Source organism: Notothenia rossii (assembly GCF_949606895.1).
Source record: "Notothenia rossii genome assembly, chromosome: 4".
In the NCBI taxonomy this organism is placed as follows: Eukaryota; Metazoa; Chordata; class Actinopteri; order Perciformes; family Nototheniidae; genus Notothenia; species Notothenia rossii.
The window spans coordinates 72,333,378-72,352,280 of NC_136902.1; the positions used below are offsets into that span (position 1 = coordinate 72,333,378).

Consider the following 18,903-nt stretch of genomic DNA (forward strand, 5'->3'; position numbering starts at 1 on the left):
ACATTGAAGGGAAAGTGTGTGAGAGTGTGATATCATGTCTGTTGTACTTCATAACAGACATGATATAAAATAACCGTCTAGCACTAGGCCACCTGCATGAGGCTGTTAAAACAGGAGGGAAACCTCCCTTGGGCCTTTATTCCTGCTCTGTCTGGTGTTTGATTTGGAAGACTACTTTCTAAAATGTGTTCAAAGCCTGATTTTAAAAGTGGAACTGTAGAAGTATGAAATATTTATTTTAGCTCATAATTGTAAAAGATGTGTTATTTGTTATATTTTTGGTGAGGCATTAAAACTTGGATTGATGGCTTAGCAAGCAGAACAGAAGCGTCTTCTTTACGTTTGCTTTTAGCCTTGTTTCATGGGGCTCTCTGCTTTAGGAAAGGGGGTTGTGGGGGTGTGTAGACATTTTGCACGTCTTTAAATGTGTTAATGTAGCGACATTTTAATTATTTTGGCAAAAGTATTTTAAAACATCACACATGACTATTCCTTTTTGCCCTGGTAAAAAGCTAAAATATGAGGGCTGAGGGTGTGTGTAATTTTGTCAAAATATGAATGAATGAAACCGACATCCTTTTTAAGGGTGTCTAATCACAAAACTCTGGTGACAAAATAGAGCATGTTCTTGTTGTCAGTTTTCTCCCTCTGATTTCTTTACCATCCGCTGGCCTGCAGGAGAAGATTATCACCTACTGACCTGACCAGAGGTCAAGGGAGCAAGCGTGACTAGTGACGTGTAAACTGGGTCAAGTAGGAGGAGTTAGATACTGACTCTGTACACTTTATCATTTCATTTGGTTTAAAGTAATATAATATACTGACATGGCTACAACCGGAGCAATTATTTATTGATTTATTGTATTGAGTGGTATTCTGTTTTGACCACTACAGAGATGCAATAGTCAGGTCTGTTAGTTTTTTAAGCAAAAAACAGTCCAACATACCTGATCCTAATAACATAATAGTTTAATTTGCAAAAGTACTTCCATTATGTGTGTTGTACAGTCTTATAATGCAACAAGCAGCGCTAAGCTAAGGGATCTCTCCACTTCTCCAAAGAGGATTACTGTTCGTCCTGATTAGCTTAGTTACATTAAATTAGCATAAGTGAAGGAGAGGTCTGTTGTCCACAGCGGTCACCTGCCTGCCAAGTGGACAGTCGAACGCTCTCGCTGCTGTCAATGGAGACCAGGCGAGAGTTGGATGTTTTGATATTCCCAGATAAAGTGAGGATTCTTACTCCGGAAGAAGTCACACAATGGGAGCTTGCGACTGCGAGCCAGGTGCCAATGCCCTCCGTCAGACTCTTTGTGGCACTTTACCCATACAACCCTGCTGCAATGTCCCCCAACTATGAGATGGCTGCAGAGGAGCTGCCTTTTGTGCCAGGCCAGTTAATCAAGGTAAGAACCAAGTGATCTCTTTACTTTTGCAACTGGATGTTGATCTCGAGAAGAAGAGCAGGTGAAAAGGTGTATACATATTATTTGCTGCTCAGCAAGTGTGCTGGTACGTATGTTTAGCTATGTATTTCCTCACCTCATTAGTTGAAAGGCTGCGTGATGGTGTTTCCTGTTTATGATTTCAGCTGAGGCTGCACAGAGATCTCAGCTTTTTTCTATTATCCTGTCTGCTTTTGATTTAATTCACTGATTGATTTGAATTTTCACTCAATCCACTGACTGCTGCAACGTGCAGATATCCCTTAAATCCCCAGTATAACTAAATTAAAGTAATACATCTCTTGCATGTATTAGGTGTTTGGAGACATAGACTCTGATGGTTTCTATCGGGGTGAGTCCGGGGGTCTCTCCGGTTATGTGCCAAGTAACATGGTGGCTGAAGTCCCAGTGGATGATGAGTACCTGAAGCATCTACTCATGCAGCAGGGATTCCTCCCCATGGACCACTCAGGTATAAACCCTCTGATCCTGCAGAACACTAACAAAGAGGTAGTATAACAAAACATAGTTGTGTTTACACTGAGCTGTATGTGTGTACCTGGAGGAAGTTACAAAAAATACAAACATACTGCAACAGACAAGATATCATCGGTGTATATTATAACATTATCAATGAAACACCGCACTAATCATTTATTCTGCCCTTACTTCAAAGAGTGTCAGCTTTTTAGCTGTTATTTTTTGGAGATTTGATGATCTCTAGAAACGTGCAATTTAAAAAAGAAAAGTGCATTAAAGTTGTATAATTTCATACAAGTTTTTTGTGTATTTTGCCTCTCAGGTATGTGTTTTAACCCGGATATGAGCGAAGTAGCCACTATCTCTGATGATGTGGTCGTTCGACGAATGGTTGCCCTATTTGACTACGATCCGTGGGAAAGTTCCCCTAACATGGACAGTGAAGTAAGCGCTACAATGAAACATGAGCTACATTGTGTTTCTGCAAATTCTGGTCATCTGTTGTTTCAAATAACAGCAGGGTTTGTGGTGAGGTTTCAAAACTATTTTTGTCTCTCAAAGGATGAGCTTGGCTTTCGTTCTGGAGACATCATATACGTGTTAGGTGACATGGACCAAGATGGATTTTACTCTGTGAGTGTCAACTCTACAATTGAAATAAAATGATGTATTTGATTGATTAGTTATTGCACTGACTTGGGGACACAACTTCAACTTTAATCTCAATTTTAGGGGGACCTGCACGGCCGACGAGGTTTGGTTCCTTCAAACTACTTGCAGCCACTACCATGGAATTAATAGTAAAGGTCACACCAAGATCTTACAAATGCCAAGTGTCAAACACATTCAGGATTTAGCAGTTTTGTTATAGTATACCAATGCAACTGCTTCTATGATTTGCTTTATTAGGTTAATATTTAAATGATTGATCAAGATGTTACATGAACAAGGGAAGAGTTCCTGTCTTAACAATTTTCAGATCATTGATTTATTGGCAAACAAAAATGACAAATCATTTGCTGAAAAAAGAACAGAAAAATACAAATGACATGCATTTGAAAACATTGAAAAAAATCTTTATTCACATTATATTTTGATCTGCCTACATTCACTTTGCTTTAACTTGATGCACTTTCCCAAAATAAGCCAAAAGTATTATAGAAATAAATGTTTATATACATGTATATCTGTAAATGTAATTATAATTACATATCTGATGGCAATATACATTATATTAGCCTTAATAATACACATTTATTCTCAGTTGATTTGAAGACAAGAGTGCATTTATATAGTAGCCATGTTTGCCTTATTCCCTGTTTCTATCTTTTCTATTATTGGCTTTTAGTTTTTATCGAAAATACCTCTGTTTGTATACAAATATATTTATGTTATCAATGTAAGAACTGTTAAGCAGAAACTGAAAATAAGCTGTCTTGATTTTGTACAATGCTCATATGCTTTATTTTAAAAATAAATTAAATAAAAAGATCTCAGCTACTTGTTTGTAGTTGTATATTTTTTTACTACATTGATTGTAGTCATTCAATATTGTAACAGGTTGTAAACATGCACTATTATCCTACAAATGGCTTGGCAAAAGCAACAGACACATTTAGCAGGTGGTCATGGTGGCAAGTTTTACAAATCTTTCACGCAGTGTCCGTTGGTTTCTTCTTGTACATTCCTTTGCAGCCAACAGTATACTCATCCATAAAGTAGGAAACACTACACTGTGTAATGACGTTTAGTAGTGCTTTCTACTTTATGGGTGACAACACTGTACATCAGTAGCTTCTGGTCGATCCAAAGCAAACACTCAAGACATGATGGGTTGAGTGAAGGCAAGTTCTCAAACATTATATTCAACACAAGCACATTCTCTAACATCATTTTATAACTGAAAAACAAGAAAACAAATGGACTCAAAGAAACGTTAGGAAAATAATGTAAGTATTAAGTCTCAAATATTATGATGCATTTATATTACAGAATGCATTATTAGAGAGATACAACAAATAAAACCAAGTCAAGTCACACGCGGTCAGGGTCTTACCAGCATTTGGACTCCTCAGAAGAAAGAAAAACAGAAGTGAACTTGATCTTTTTATTAACCCTGTCTGAGCCACGTGGTTACAACAGGAAACAGTGTCTCTCACACTCTCTCACACACACACACACACACAGACACACACACACACACACACACACACACACACACACACACACACACACACACACACACACACACACACACACACACACACACACACACACGCACACACGCACACACACACACGCACGCACGCACGCACGCACGCACGCGCGCGCACACACACACACACACACACACACACACACACACACACACACACACACACACACACACACACACAAAGATGGTTGTGGAAAAAGTATTTTAACATGTATATAAGTATGTGAACATGCGCCTTCCGTTGAAATAAGTAATCATTTGTTTAAAAAAATCTAAAAATGTTCTAACGTTTATAAGAAATTATTATTTATATATTTCCTTTATGAGCCTGTAGCTGCTCGGAGTAGGTCCATAACCAATGATATAGTGAATATCAAAAACACATGTAGGATCTCCCTATAACCTTCTGAAAGTCAGATTTTCTAAAAGTAATAGCACCTTGGAAATTGAACAATTGTATTTAATAAAAAGAGTTTATAAGTCTACGTAGTTACTTTCAACATCTGCACACACACACTCACACACACACACACACACACACACACACACACACACACACACACACACACACACACACACACACACACATATACGCATGCAAATTAAAAACCTACGCCTTTAAAGCTGCAGACTTCACCACTGATGCCGAGCGTTAACTCATCCCTTTTAAGGACATGCAGTTGACACCTGCTTTTAAGAGAGAAGTCAGACACTAAAGCAGAAAAATTTATCCAAGTAATAATAAATGTGGATGTGTTTAAATAATCTCACGAAATTACACTTTTTAGTGGTGCAGCATTGAGGCATGTTCCCAGACCTAAATCGCAAATATAATTATACAAGTCCAAAGTAAAATCAAGATTAATAGCACATTATTCACAAAATAAGTTTATTTTAGAGATGTTAATTGCATATGTTTTCAGACCGATTATTGTGCCATTAAAGATTCCAAAGATTCAAAGACAAAGATTTAAAAGCTTTATTGTCATATGCACTATAGCTACAGTGTAGTTTTGGCAATGCAAATCCTACATTTACGGCTCCTCCAACAATGCAACAATACAATAAACTTACAATAAAAGACAGAAACATAAAACCTAAACAATTAAATGCACACTTGGTGATGGGCTTGAGATGCAGCAGACCATTAGCACTGTTCTTCAATTAGTCTATCTTTTCCAGTCATGCAAGGCTAAAAGTCTCTTACATACAGGAAGAGATTCTTATCTCGATTTTATTTCTGAGAAGTCATTCACGCCTGCGTGTTTCTGACAAGGTGTGGTAGGGGGTGGTGGTGGTGAGAGGTTCTTCCCCATCCCAGCAGCAAATGTGCAATACGCTTGCAACAACAGAAACTTTGCAAATAGAATAGAGACGGGCCTGTGTCCTCTGTTGTCACGACAACCCAAACCTCAGAGTCACACCAAGAGAAATAAGAGGAAGTGGGGGATGGGCGGCAAGCACAAACCGAGAAAGGAGGTGTTTGTGAGAAAAGTAAAAAAGAAAAGACAAGCAAGGCAGTAATGTATCAGACTTTTTAAAAACAAAGAGGTTGCAAGTGCAGGAGTTGACAAGAAGTTTATGTTGCTGCACAAAATCAGATGCTAAATGTTTTACTGTAAAGCAACACATGTACCCTCACAAAGATTACAATATGTGAAAACTAGTCCTTATATGTCGTCCAACAACAAACAGGCTGACCCTCTGCAGCAGCCGAGCATGACTGTGCACCCTGCAGATTATCTCAGCACTGCTGTGCCAGAGGCTGTGTTTGCATCCAATATCTATTCCTGTACAACATGGGATTAAATCCAAAGTCAGCTCCTTGAGTACTTACGATGGTTTAAATAGTGATTGTGCCAAAAACCAGTGAATGATCTAATGAGAGATGCAGGTACTGTCCTCCCAAGACTCTGCTTAGGACTGATTGAATTATGTTGTATCTACGTTTACACTAATTGCTCCCAGACAGGGGTAGGTGGCTGCAGTTTAAGTTTTGTATGTGTATTGCCTACAACAAATCCAATTTAAACCATTCAAATGTAAACATTTTTAACAGTTATGATGAATCTATCAAACGTGTGATTCCAAACAGGTCATTTTTTTAAATGGCCCAAAACATAAATGTAACTGCATTTTACTTCCCCTGAATCAGATACAATTTATTTGCTGGCTCTGTAAGTCTACCCAAAAGTAAAAATGTATATTTGGAATATATTTGTTGAAGGGGGCATTCAGAATTCTTTCTGTATGTACTATTTATTTTATGGTTGTGCAATTACACCTTGCGTTTCTTTTAAAGAAATGATGTGTAGCTGCATTGGACTGATCACTTATTGGCATGGCCTTCTCTGTGTCTACTGCCTTTAGTTATTTTCTTTGTTACTCCAGCAGGAAGTAAAGGCTTCTCACTCATGGGTGGGGGTCACGGTCACCTGAACTCTGCAGACCACCAGAAACCCTTAGACACTGAAATACACCCATACAGTATTTTTAAAAGAGAAGAGATCTGATGCTAAATGTCAAAATAAAAAGCAGATATTGTTTAAGACACAAGAAGAACTTAATGTTGTCATGTCCAAAAAATACAAGGTTAGCAAGAGTGTGAGAGGGCGCTAATCCTTCTTCAACACACACACAGCTGACAACAAACAACGTACAGACCATACAAAATGCTCAAATACGCAAGAAGCCTACTGATAATAGGCGCAACCTTTAACATTTGACGAAAAAAAAAACTAAACATTTACATTTCTATTTCTCTAATACAATATATTTAAATATCTGCAATATATTTTGTGCCCAGGCGATTGAGTAACTTAAAGGTAATATGAATGGACTTAAAACACATCCTCAATTTAACTGGAAGCCTGTCTGAAAATCGAAATATTCCAATTAGATTCAAACTTCTAACAATTCCTGCTTACATCATGGCTCCAAACTGCTATCAGACTTGTTTGCTGCTGCCACATAGTGGATGATAGGAGGTGACTCTGACTGATACCAACTGCAATACAGTGATCTAATGGGGGGGAGAATAGCATGTGATACGTCATCACGACACCTCTGTAACTAAGACAATGCATGCCCCCCAAATAATTACCATACTTTTCTAATAATGCTCAACGATGCAGGAGTCACACTTAAACTTTAATAATACTTGCACAATGTTTCACAAACAGCTGAGATGAAACAGTCTGTATCAGAGTCTGAACCGTTTTACCACACAAAACATCAATTAGATTACTGATAAGATTATAAATTACAGTTCAGAGTTCAAATGACTGAGGAACGACATGCAGGAAGGAAGCTTTCCAGAATCATAAGACATTTATTGAGATAACATATCACAAGAGGCACTATTATAACACCTTCAATTAGTCCGGTAGCCTGTACATTTGTTATGTAGATAGCTACCGTTCAACCGTGCCAAATTAAGAGCTTAAATATACAAATTATTTGATAAACAGTAAACGACAACAAAAGTAAATACTAATGACACATGTTTTGAAGTAAGAGGTTGTCTTTACACCGAAGAAATCGCACACAGTTCTTAAAGTTGTACATATTCAGTACATTGTATTTCATGTATTAGACAATCATCAGTGGACATATTCATTCATTAAGGATACCAGCACTGACATGATCAATAACACAGTGCTAACCAGAGCAGCATGACCTCCAGAGTAATACACCTGCCGTCCATTCAAAGGCTGCAATGGTCTGAAGGTTTTGACCATCTGATCTCCATTAGAAAACTGAAGGTGGGAGAATGCAGCAAGCTGTATCGAAAATCACAACAGACAGGTGAAAAAGCAGAAAATGCAGTCCATTTACCATCTTCAAAAACTGCAGATAAAGGTTTTCAATGTATTATTGTGAAACTAATCACCTGCTTCCTGCTGAGAGGAACCGTGTTTTCGAACAGGCTCCAGACGACAGCTTCAGCACAGTCGGGTGTAGTGAGGGAGCCATTATAGCGTAAGTACTTGGTCATGTTCTTCTGAGGAGGTGTGAACATTTCCAGGGATACACCCTCCAGTGTCGTGCTGTTGCCTGTTTTTAATGAAATATTAACAAGGCAAGGCTGTTAGCAAGATATTAATTGTTATACCACAAAAAGGTTCAAGGTGACAGCTTTTTATCCTATTAATTGTTGAGATGATAATAATGTATTTTATGGCATTGTTTTATCACATTACAATTACCCTTCAGCCCAAAGCGGAAGAATCAATGGTGTATTTAGAACCCTATGTTGCTAATGATAAGATATTCAAGAACAATTATCTTTCATTTCCACGTCAGCAGGGGACTCACCGGGTTGTGTGATGTTTTTCAGAGCGTTAATAAGGGGATTGAATTTCTTGTTTGCAGACTTCGACTCCTGGAAGGAAAAAAACGAAAAGTTCTGGGTAACAGTTTTGCAAAAGAAAACAAAATGTTGATTGTCTGATGAAACAGATGCTGACGGAACATTTGATCCAAAAAAATGTAACATTGTCTTTTCAAAAAAATAAATTCAATTTTTTTTTACAATGTCTTTTGGGTTAAACTTTTTATCCTCGCTTGATTCTCGGGCCTATTATTTGTCTTTTGTTATTTAATGGAGGTCATTGTAAGGAGCATTTTCACACAAATTGAATTGCAAATCTTTCACATCCATTTAACAAAGCTGAGTTTAAGAAGGATGCTGGTCCAGAACAACAAATAACTTACAGTATGTTCAACTTCTATTTGAATGAGATCTCTACTTTTTTCTTCTGCACAGTTATCAAAGCAAATCACCTCAAAGACGAATCCAAGAACAGCCACGCCTGTGCTGTCTCTTACAGCCTCTGATAAAGAGTTGTATTCTTCTTTTATGTGCACAATATGCATCTGTTGATAGAATATTATAGTTCAGCATTTCATTTATTTGGATATAGTACACAAAAATGGCTTTATTACATAATTAAGGGACACTTCCATGCTAGTAGTTCCCACCTCCATTGGAAATTGTTCTCCATCGATTGTGTGTTCAGACCCTGGTCCTCCGTCTACGCCCCAATGCAGGTGAAGTTGAATTGCCTTGTATTGTGCGGCCAGATTTCCTCCTTTGATCTTTATACTGGAGGGTAAATCCAGTTGAACTGAACATAAACATTTGACGATGAAAATCACAGAATTATGAATCACAATATTATGAATTAATTATGGTTACAGGCAAAAATTGTTTTTTTGTTTTGCATTATAAACAATTGGGGAAGTTATTTTCTTTTATACCAGATGAAACACAGCTTCAGATATTTTTTTATTGAATCTTATTATCCTTATGCCACCTCTTTATCCATAAAAGATCATTGTAAAAAAGATTTACAACTGTGTTAGTTGCCTTGTGATTACGTACAGCCAGTTAAGTTTTGTTGAGCTGATTTAAAATCATTCACTGGTAAGAATACCAATACTCTTTTTTAACTTAATCTGTAATTATCAGAAAGACTTACCAGTGTGACCATTGTTTAAGAGGCGACCATGAAAAGCTTCTTGGTATTGAGTGAAGTGAAAAGAGGTGAGCCTTTCATCTAGAAGCATTCTCCTTGTAACAATGTTCACCGGAGACTGATGTTTGCCGTTGCACTGCTGTGAAACTATTCCCCATAGCTCTGGACCTGTGAGGGCAAATAGGTGAAGAAAATAACTTCACTACTGCATCTTTTCCTATTTTTTTAAACTATGAATTGCTCGTCTTGAGGTTTACCTGTACAGTTGTGACTGCATGTAACTTGTGACTGATAACACCAATCTACAAGAACAAGTTTGAAATAAAAAGGAAATACAAGCCTCAAGCCGAGGAAAATGTGATCTTCTCTTTCACAAACATTTCACAACACTATGTTTACTTTATAAATGTCAAATTAATTCAATTATTTTTGGTGAACATACCATCCCCAGAGGCAATCCTTATAGAAGATGCAAACAAAAAAAAAACAGGTGCAAGCAGCATTGTGACTTTACTGTATCTGTCCGAGTCTGCCTGCTTTGAGTATTGATCTTTTGGAAGATGATCCCAGAAACAGAGTTCAACCAGCCTGTTAAACGACAGGTTGACCCACCTATCAATCCCGCCCACAACGTGCCTTCGTTTTATGACTCCTGATTCCCGTGAACACTGATACACAGCAAACAGTGATATCTGAATGCTGACATTCACAAGATATAAATGGACCCTTACACACAGGGTTTGGCCTTAAACTCAGCTTCAATGATACAGTTTAGACATAACCCCACCTGATCAGATATGGTGATGTGATTAATATCATAAAGGGTTTATTTTCTTAGAGTAAATAATTCTGTTATCAGTAATTTAAGCTGAATGTTATTTATCGACAATTACTGTTACTGATGCGGCTTTTATGATTAATGCTCCGCTCGCCAAGTGTAATACTATTTCCAGTAGGCCTATTGCTCATTTTACTTTTCAGTCCGTATATCTGATGTAATAACATTTCAACTAGTCTTTTTACTTGCAATGTGTTCCCTGTCTTTACCCATATCTAGCTTTATATTCAGGGGTGCACATAACTGGTGCGCAGGTGCGCATGCGCACCCCCCGCTAAAAAAAGGAGCACCGGATCATTTAAAAAAGACGCATTTGCGCACCAGCATTGAGAGAGAGAGAGAGAGAGAGAGAAAAGAGAGATGAGAGAAGAGAGAGAGAAAGAGAAAAGAGAGAAAGAGAGAGAGATAGAAGAGAGAGAGATAGAAGAGAGAGAGAGATTTGCGAGTTGCATAAGAACTGGTAAAATAGCAGGGTTTCCACACATAGACTTTACTTGGGCGGGCCGCCCAGGTATATTAACGGCCGCCAAAGTGTAATTTGCGAGCTATTTAGGTTACATTTTTTTAATCCGTCGGCAACCACGACGCATTCTGCGATCCCTCGCTCTAACCCTCACGCTATCGCGTGAAGGGTCTGCTTTATGCGCTCCGCACAGTAACCCTGCTGCGAGGCACGGGCGAACAGTTCATGAGCGTGCTCACTAGCGCACCTCCCCCCCCTCTAAAGGTCCGGTTTATTTCATTTTAAGGATGCACTGTGCGCACCAAGCAACATCTCCAGGGCCCAGGAGTTCAAAACTTTTAATCCCTATCTGATCAGATCAGATTTGGATTTTGGGGAGTTCAAAACCAAAAAACAGGATTAGAATTACTTTGATATCCGATCAGATCAGGAAATCCAATCAAAGCTTTAATCTGGATCAAATCTTCAAAACGGTTAGTTCAAACCGACAACACAGGATTGGGATCAGTTTGATCCCATAAAACTGGATTACCCTGATCCCAGCAGAGGGGTGGATTTCCAGTGGATTACCAGAGCAAAATGTACTGTACAATTTATTTTAAAATATGTTTCAATTTAAATAAGATGGCGACTTTTGTTAACTGAAATAATACACACTTTTTAGCCTTCATGGGAAATACATTTTATTTTTCCCATTTTTGCTCACGTTTGTGGTGGCCTATTTGTTTTTCAACCCAATGTTGATGACATAAATGTTGATGCTCATAAAAGTGTAGCAGCAAAGATTGTCAATCAAAAATGTAATTTAGATTAAAGTAAAAATATCTTCAACAAAAAAAAAGTCCATCATCTGTCATCACCTTTCAAATAAAAATATATAATTAGACATTATAGATGTCTCTGCAATGTGGTCTCTTGTCTTCCTTGTATTATTTTTCATATCCACTAGATGGCGATCGGTAGGATTAAAGCACTGATATTCAGGATCTAGTCATCTTGAAAAATCGTAATCTGGATCAGGGTGATCCTATCCTGAATTGCTTTGAACTCCAGGGACAAAATCTGGCCGACTTGTCTGATCCTGGATCACAAAAGATGGGATTTCAAAATCTGATCGGATCTGATTGAGATTAAAAGTTTTGAACTCCTGGGCCCAGGTGCTCCTTTGAAAACCAGTGCAAACAAGTTATGTGCACCCCTGTTTATATTAACTGATTGTGATACAGTAGATGTGGTTTGAAAACCAGGTTTATTGGGTTTGAAATTCAATGGCAGGTAGGCCTACACTTTATGCAATAATTGAATCATGCCGAGTCGATGACAGTTGATCATTTGTCCCATGTTGCTCATCAAAGCCAAAAACAAACAGCGCATTAAGTATAAAATAATGAATAACAATGTTTAGGACTTTTTACATGTATTTATTGGCCTGCATAATGGCATTTCAAGGCATCTGTCAGCATCTATTGATATTGAGATTATTTAGATTGTTTTCTCTTTTGTGCATCATATTTTGTGTATGTTTGGATATTATATTAAATGTTAAAACTTTAAATGTTTTGAACGGTAGACAGATTTGAAGGATTTCATGTGCCACAACTGCACAAGAAAGAGAAAGGTCAGAAAAGTTGCATAAATGTACACATACAGTTTTTATACAATATATGTAAATGTGTATAGACATTTATCTTTGTATGTGCAAATTTAGGTCACAATGTACCCTTTGATTGAGATAAGCAATGATAAGACAAGAGACGGCTTTGTGCCAAAGTCAAATTAAATATGTATATTTCAAACTTTATACACACTACATTATTCAAAAATATAAATAGTAAATAAAATAAACGTGCAGAAAATGTATACAGTACATGGATGAAGAGGGTTGCAGTCTAAAATCAAATCAAATGTATGAAAGTGCAGATTACCACCATATTTTTTACGAGCAATAAAACTGCAGGTGCCGAACAGGTGGATCTGTGCCACTGTATGACAAATATGTAACACTATTAGTGGTTTCAGTATGAGTTGAGGTTAAACTAACTGTATCTTTAATAATGATTTTCCTTGTGGGCAAAGTAACAACCGTTTCAGTCGAAATATTATGTATTTCCAACTCAGAGATTGTTATTTCCATCAAATTGCAACAATTGGTTTATTGTAAATCCTCGAATCCAGGTTGTGCTTCGAAATCCTTCAGTTAGCAGTTCACCTGAACGCATCAGTGACGTAATGACGCAGGCGGAGCTGAAGTACGTCCGCTGTGCTGCGTTCACAAGCACCTGGCTGTAGGAGTTCTTGACCGTCTCTATCTCTGCAGCCAAAGCGCGGTGATCCTCTCCTGTCTTTAGTAAGGGGTTTGTGTTTACAGCAGCTGACCGAGAGAGATGGACCGCTGGAGGGGCAGAGTGGCCCTGGTGACCGGGGCCTCGGTGGGGATCGGGGCGGCCATAGCCAAGGAGCTGGTCCGGTGTGGAATGAAAGTGGTGGGCTGTGCCAGGGACGTAGATAAAATACAGGTGCGTTTGCTCTGAACTTCAAAGTGAATTATCCTGAGTAGTACACAACACCGCCAAACTACAAGCGAAACTCAAGTTAGCTGTGAGTTAGTTAGCCACACTTCCAAACACTGTGTTGATATCATGTGCTAAAGTGGAAGTATAACTTTAGAGAGACCTGGAAGTGAATTTAGTAGAAAATGCATTTTTATCTTTGAACCTCTTTCCACAAGTTGTTTTGCTCCAGCCATTAGATAATAACATAATATAAAAGTTGTTGTTAGTATTGTAGACTAGGCTAGGGAGTATGGGGGCGTACACATTTGATGTTTTTAAAGAAAGGTTGTGATCAAGTGATACGTAAAAATACAAGGAACTGGCCTCTTATTTTCCTGTAGGTCTAAAAATAAATAAACATAAACATTCTCATCTGTTTCTAATATTGCTGCCAACTTGGGGTGTTGGCAGCAAGTGTTTATCTCATTGAAAACCTCCTGTGGCTTAATCAAAATGGACAAGTTTAATAGGCTACATTATAGCTGACTTCATAACATTTTATGAAATAAAACATTGACCTCCAACAGAGGTTTTAACTTTCTAAATGAGGTGTGGGTATAGTGTGGCTTTTGTTTGGGATTTATTATCCCACTTATATGATTAAAGATGAGATGCATCAAAACCTGGATGACTTTGCACCTGAACAACTTCCTGGTAAACAACCTGTAAAAGATGTTCCAGGCTTGGCTCAAGTTTTTGTGAGGCAATAATGTTTTCCCACAAAACAACTGCTCTAGAAAAGCACATCAAAGTGTATAAATAAGTATCATGAAGAGACATATTCAAATGACCATCACATGTAAATACAGAGTACATATTTTAATTTTTTGTATTTTAGAACCTCGCAGCTGAGTGTCAAAACGCAGGCCATAGTGGTGTTTTGGTACCTTTCAAGTGTGACTTGAACAACGAGGAGGAGATTCTGTCCATGTTCGCTGCCATTAAAGATCAGCACAAAGGGGTGGATGTGTGCATCAACAACGCTGGCCTGGCTCACCCAGAGTCGCTGTTACAAGGCCAAACCAGCGGCTGGAAGAACATGTTGGATGTAAGTGTTTTTATTGTTTAAAAGAAATATGGTACATATAATAAAACATGTGTTTCACCTTAACATTGAGTAGTGAATACTAAAAACATATAGAAATGTCTCCGGCAACTCTGAGTTTACTGATTTATAGTTTTTACATTGGCTTAAAACAGGTAAATTCTGTTGGCATCTTGTTTTCCGCTTCTTAACACTAGAGGCCATAATCCGGAAGCTAGTAATGTCTTTACTTGTTCGTTTTCTGCTTGGTGTCTTGCAGGTGAACGTTCTTGCCTTGTGTATCTGCTCCCGTGAAACGTATCAGTCAATGAAAGAAAGAAATGTTGACGATGGGCACATCATTAACTTAAACAGGTAAACGTTTATTTATTTCCTTTGATATTTGCAGCTGTGGAATTCCCCTTCAAATGTTAACTAACGTTACTCAATAGAGTTATTACCACGAATACATCACCCATTTTTTAAACTGACTACGGCTGCAACCAACAATTATTTTCAATACCGATTAATTCGCCAATTATTTCATACCATTTGGTTTCTCAAATGTAATAAAATACTGAGTCACAATATCCTGATGCCTAAGGTGACACTTCATATATTTTGCTGTGGTCAACCAGCAGTCGTTGCAACACCTAACATTATTCAGTTCACTATCAAATAAGACAAAGACAATTTTCAAACACAGATACTTTTGGTGTTTTTGCTTGAGAAATGACTTCAACAATGAAGATTTGATAATTTTTTTAAATAGTTACAGCCCTAAACCTAATAGAGTTTAGTGTCTCACACATTGTCTGGCAATTCTTAGTCAACGTGGCTTTTTATAGAATGACTTACAAATACATTTTTGGGGATTTTGGAACATTCCCATGTACAAGACTTATATCAGTAAATATAGTTAAGTTGCTGTCCTGGTTAAACCTTTGTATAACTCGTATATCCTCTTCTGTTGCAGCATGAGCGGACATCGTGTAGTCCACAGTACTGATGTACATTTCTACAGCTCCACCAAGTTCGCTGTGACAGCTTTGACCGAGGGCCTGAGGCAGGAACTGCGTGAGGCCAACACCCACATCAGAGCCACAGTAAGAGATACTCCAAAGTACTTTTTAATCAGATTTACACACCCTGCCAGTGTTGGGAACGTTCAGAAATGTAATAAGTAATGTCACTATTTTAATGACTTGTTACTTAAGAGATTGTTTTACTTCCCTAACAAATGTTTCAAACTAAGCAAAGCTGAAAAGTCCTTATACCATCAACCTCACTTTTATTAAATGTTCCCCATTTAAGTTGAATTAAGATTGAAGCAGAGTTCCCTTATGATTTATAATATTTCGAACTATACATTTCTTACCAAAAATAATATATATGGATGTAACTTATTTTGAATCACCAACAATTTAATTTACTGTTATGATTCCAATAACATCATTTTTGTAATTTAATAACATAACTATGTTCGTAGCTGTACAGTATTTATGTTAAATGTGTTTTTAAAAAGTGAAAATACACCATCATTATCAAGAACACTTGAGTCAATTAAGTAAATGTGCCGGATTTAACATCATTTTGATCATTTCAGGATCTTCTTTAATAGCTGATGATTTCTTCTTGTTTTTAGTGCATTTCTCCTGGGGTGGTGGAAACAGAATTTGCTCCAAGGCTCTACAGCGAAAATGCTGATAAAGCTGCTGCTTCTTACACAAAATTTAAGGTAGAAATATTATTCCTACTTTCCCAAAGTATTGTTGTTATATATTTTTTAGCATATTTATAAATGTTTCACTTCTCTTACAGGCTTTGGAAGCAATAGATGTTGCTAACTCGGTTACATACGTCCTGAGCGCTCCTCCCCATGTGCAGGTACAGTATGTGATTCCATGTTGATATTTGACAGCCTCTATAATGTCTTTAATGTTATCACTCATGTTTTTACCTTTGCTCTTGGTCATGTTTTGTTACTTTACCCATGATGGGACTACCTTTATGTCTTTTCTTTCAGATTGGAGACATTCAGATGCGACCTGTGGAGCAGGTGTTGTAGTGCTGTGACAGCTGAGACACATTCTTCATCTCACTGGTTTACTACCATCATTTTTATTTGATCATGGAACAGATTGGGTTTGGAAGTTTGTACACTAATTTTGCAATTAATAAAATGTCTGATTTGAAGATTAATGTTGCACTCCAAATGTATTGGCACAGATTTTGATTTTTAGTTTGACAGTAAACCCATATCACAAAGATACAAGAATAGCAACACGCAGCGTAAAACTGTTGAAAAGATCAAATGTCACAAGCATGTGTAAAAGTAAAGAACACAGTTTACTGACTTCGATGATCCTCTTACTTCACCTCAAGCACATCCATCAGGTACACATTTTTTTGTACAGTACTATTTTGTTTTTAACCATAAGCCTACAAAACAGAATTACCCTTCTTTCAATCTCAGCTGTACTTTCTGTTAAGTGCTCATTTGCAAATATTGGAGCGCTATACAATGATGTGACCAGAGTCAACTACACTTGCTCAGCATCAGCATTTTATCATTGTGATTAGTTTAAGAGAACCTTTGGGCCAAATACAGCACTGTAAAGTTTCTCAATAAATGAATGATTCAATAACAAAGTCTGCCTGAATCATATATTAGACCTATTCTGCATTTATTCACAATCATATTACACTTAGCACAGCCATATATTATACAAACAGACAGCTAAGGGCTGGGGTCGGGACATTTCTCTGCTGTAGATAAGGAATTTCCTCCCTAATAGGTGTTGATGTTACAACATTTTTTGGTATCAATATTAATCATTTACTAAATATTTTTCAACTTCTGTTGATTAAAATCTGTTTCTTTAGGACTTTGTACATTAACCTCGATTACAGAATTTATGCGAAGAGGGTTGCATCACATGTCAACATTCAGGAAGTACTTGGTTGTCTGATAAGGTGCGGTTCCTTTAACACAATGTATCTTTTTTTCACAGACAGACTTTTTACAATTCTTATCCGCATGGTTATAATTGTCATAAAAAGAAACATAAGTTCCCATACTTCATTCCAACAAGGGTTCGTAAACGGAATATGATACAAACTTTAGTACATGTTTCTGTGCTTAACTTGACTGTAAATATTGTATGACACTTTATACTTCACTACATGTTAAAACACTTTTACTGCACACCATTTTTCTGACAGCTATAGTAGTTACATTTACGATAAGGATTTGAAATAGCGCTTTATTTATTAAGAAACTGCTAAACAGTTAATAACAACATTAATATTGAAACTCTTTTTACATGTTATGCATTACTAATATTATTCCAATAACCTATACATAACACAACACCCTGAATGGTGCCATTTTGTACTTTTACTTGAATAATTTAATTGCATTTGCCGCCAATAGTTATGTACTTATGCACTTCAGACAGAGGATGTTGATACATGTGTTGTGTATGGGTGGTGGTGAAGGATTTCCTATTGTATTTTCTGAGATTTAGATATGATCTGCAATAATGCACAAACCTTTCACAGACAGAATGAGGGTGGATTTCAATTGAGCAGCACAACTTGACAAATATCCTTTCAGGATTGTCCACTAGAGGTCACAAGCACAATATTATTACATGCGTGCAGGATGGATATGTCATGGTGGGGCTCAAACATTTACCTTAACAGCAGAAGTCTGTTGGATTCACATTCAAAGTTACTCTGTTGTTTATGCTATAGTGCTAATACAACTAAATCCTATTAAAATAATCTTCAGGACAACTCAGATCAAACTTCATGGGTTCTTTAAAATATGCATTAACCAAATAATCCAGTTCATTTAACCACATAGAGGGGAAGGCCTTAACATTAATCATTTTTTCTTCCAATACGTCCTCCTTTATTTTCTCTACAACACGAGACACATTAGCCTCTTCTTCCATAATATAAAAAAAAAAGAAAGAAGAGGATCAATTGTAAGATTGTTTTCACAGGTGTAATGGAAACCTCTGGAGCATGGAGTCGAAACACGATGAGACACGGGAGAGCTGGAACTCCATGGCAAACACTGAAGGTTTATTTGAAGTTACGGCCGGAGAATTGACCAAAGACATTTGCTGTAGCTATGAAGGGACACAGCGTTTGGCCAACCAACTCTGAAGATCTCTCACCCAGTCCCATGAAATTAGCTGGTTCTGAGAGAAGAATCAGCATTCTGCATAACAAGATAAAACAGGCAGGTCACTATAACACCTCTATCAGCTGACGCCAACAGCCAGGAATAAGGAGACAAAACACAGAGAGCACCCCAAGGTCGCAAGCCTGTGCTCAGCAAGGGCAGTAGAAACTGATCAACTAGGTCAAAGTTATAGGCCTAGGAAAATATG

General features: G+C 37.4%; 3 protein-coding genes across 3 annotated transcripts; 2 read left to right on the forward strand and 1 right to left on the reverse strand.

Moving 5' to 3' along the window:
- Positions 1 to 6: 6 nt before the first annotated feature.
- Positions 7 to 3,988, forward strand: LOC307038060 (RIMS-binding protein 2). Its single transcript, XM_079679358.1, has 5 exons — positions 7 to 1,406; positions 1,761 to 1,917; positions 2,248 to 2,369; positions 2,487 to 2,558; positions 2,658 to 3,988. Exons 1-5 carry the CDS (start codon positions 1,185 to 1,187, stop codon positions 2,721 to 2,723), a joined length of 639 nt encoding a protein of 212 aa, XP_079535484.1. The 5' UTR covers positions 7 to 1,184; the 3' UTR covers positions 2,724 to 3,988.
- Positions 3,989 to 7,269: 3,281 nt separating this feature from the next.
- Positions 7,270 to 10,174, reverse strand: ca4b (carbonic anhydrase IV b). The gene is made up of 8 exons (XM_079679752.1): positions 10,063 to 10,174; positions 9,878 to 9,922; positions 9,624 to 9,788; positions 9,124 to 9,269; positions 8,926 to 9,018; positions 8,458 to 8,524; positions 8,033 to 8,196; positions 7,270 to 7,922 (listed from the first exon to the last, which is right to left on the reverse strand). Exons 1-8 carry the CDS (start codon positions 10,121 to 10,123, stop codon positions 7,743 to 7,745), a joined length of 921 nt encoding a protein of 306 aa, XP_079535878.1. The 5' UTR covers positions 10,124 to 10,174; the 3' UTR covers positions 7,270 to 7,742.
- A 2,996-nt stretch (positions 10,175 to 13,170) lies between these two features.
- LOC307036729 (dehydrogenase/reductase SDR family member 11-like) lies at positions 13,171 to 17,152 on the forward strand. The gene is made up of 7 exons (XM_079677299.1): positions 13,171 to 13,437; positions 14,312 to 14,521; positions 14,778 to 14,872; positions 15,474 to 15,603; positions 16,143 to 16,235; positions 16,319 to 16,384; positions 16,524 to 17,152. The coding sequence occupies exons 1-7, from the start codon at positions 13,306 to 13,308 to the stop codon at positions 16,563 to 16,565; spliced, it is 768 nt and encodes a 255-aa protein (XP_079533425.1). The 5' UTR covers positions 13,171 to 13,305; the 3' UTR covers positions 16,566 to 17,152.
- Positions 17,153 to 18,903: the final 1,751 nt, after the last annotated feature.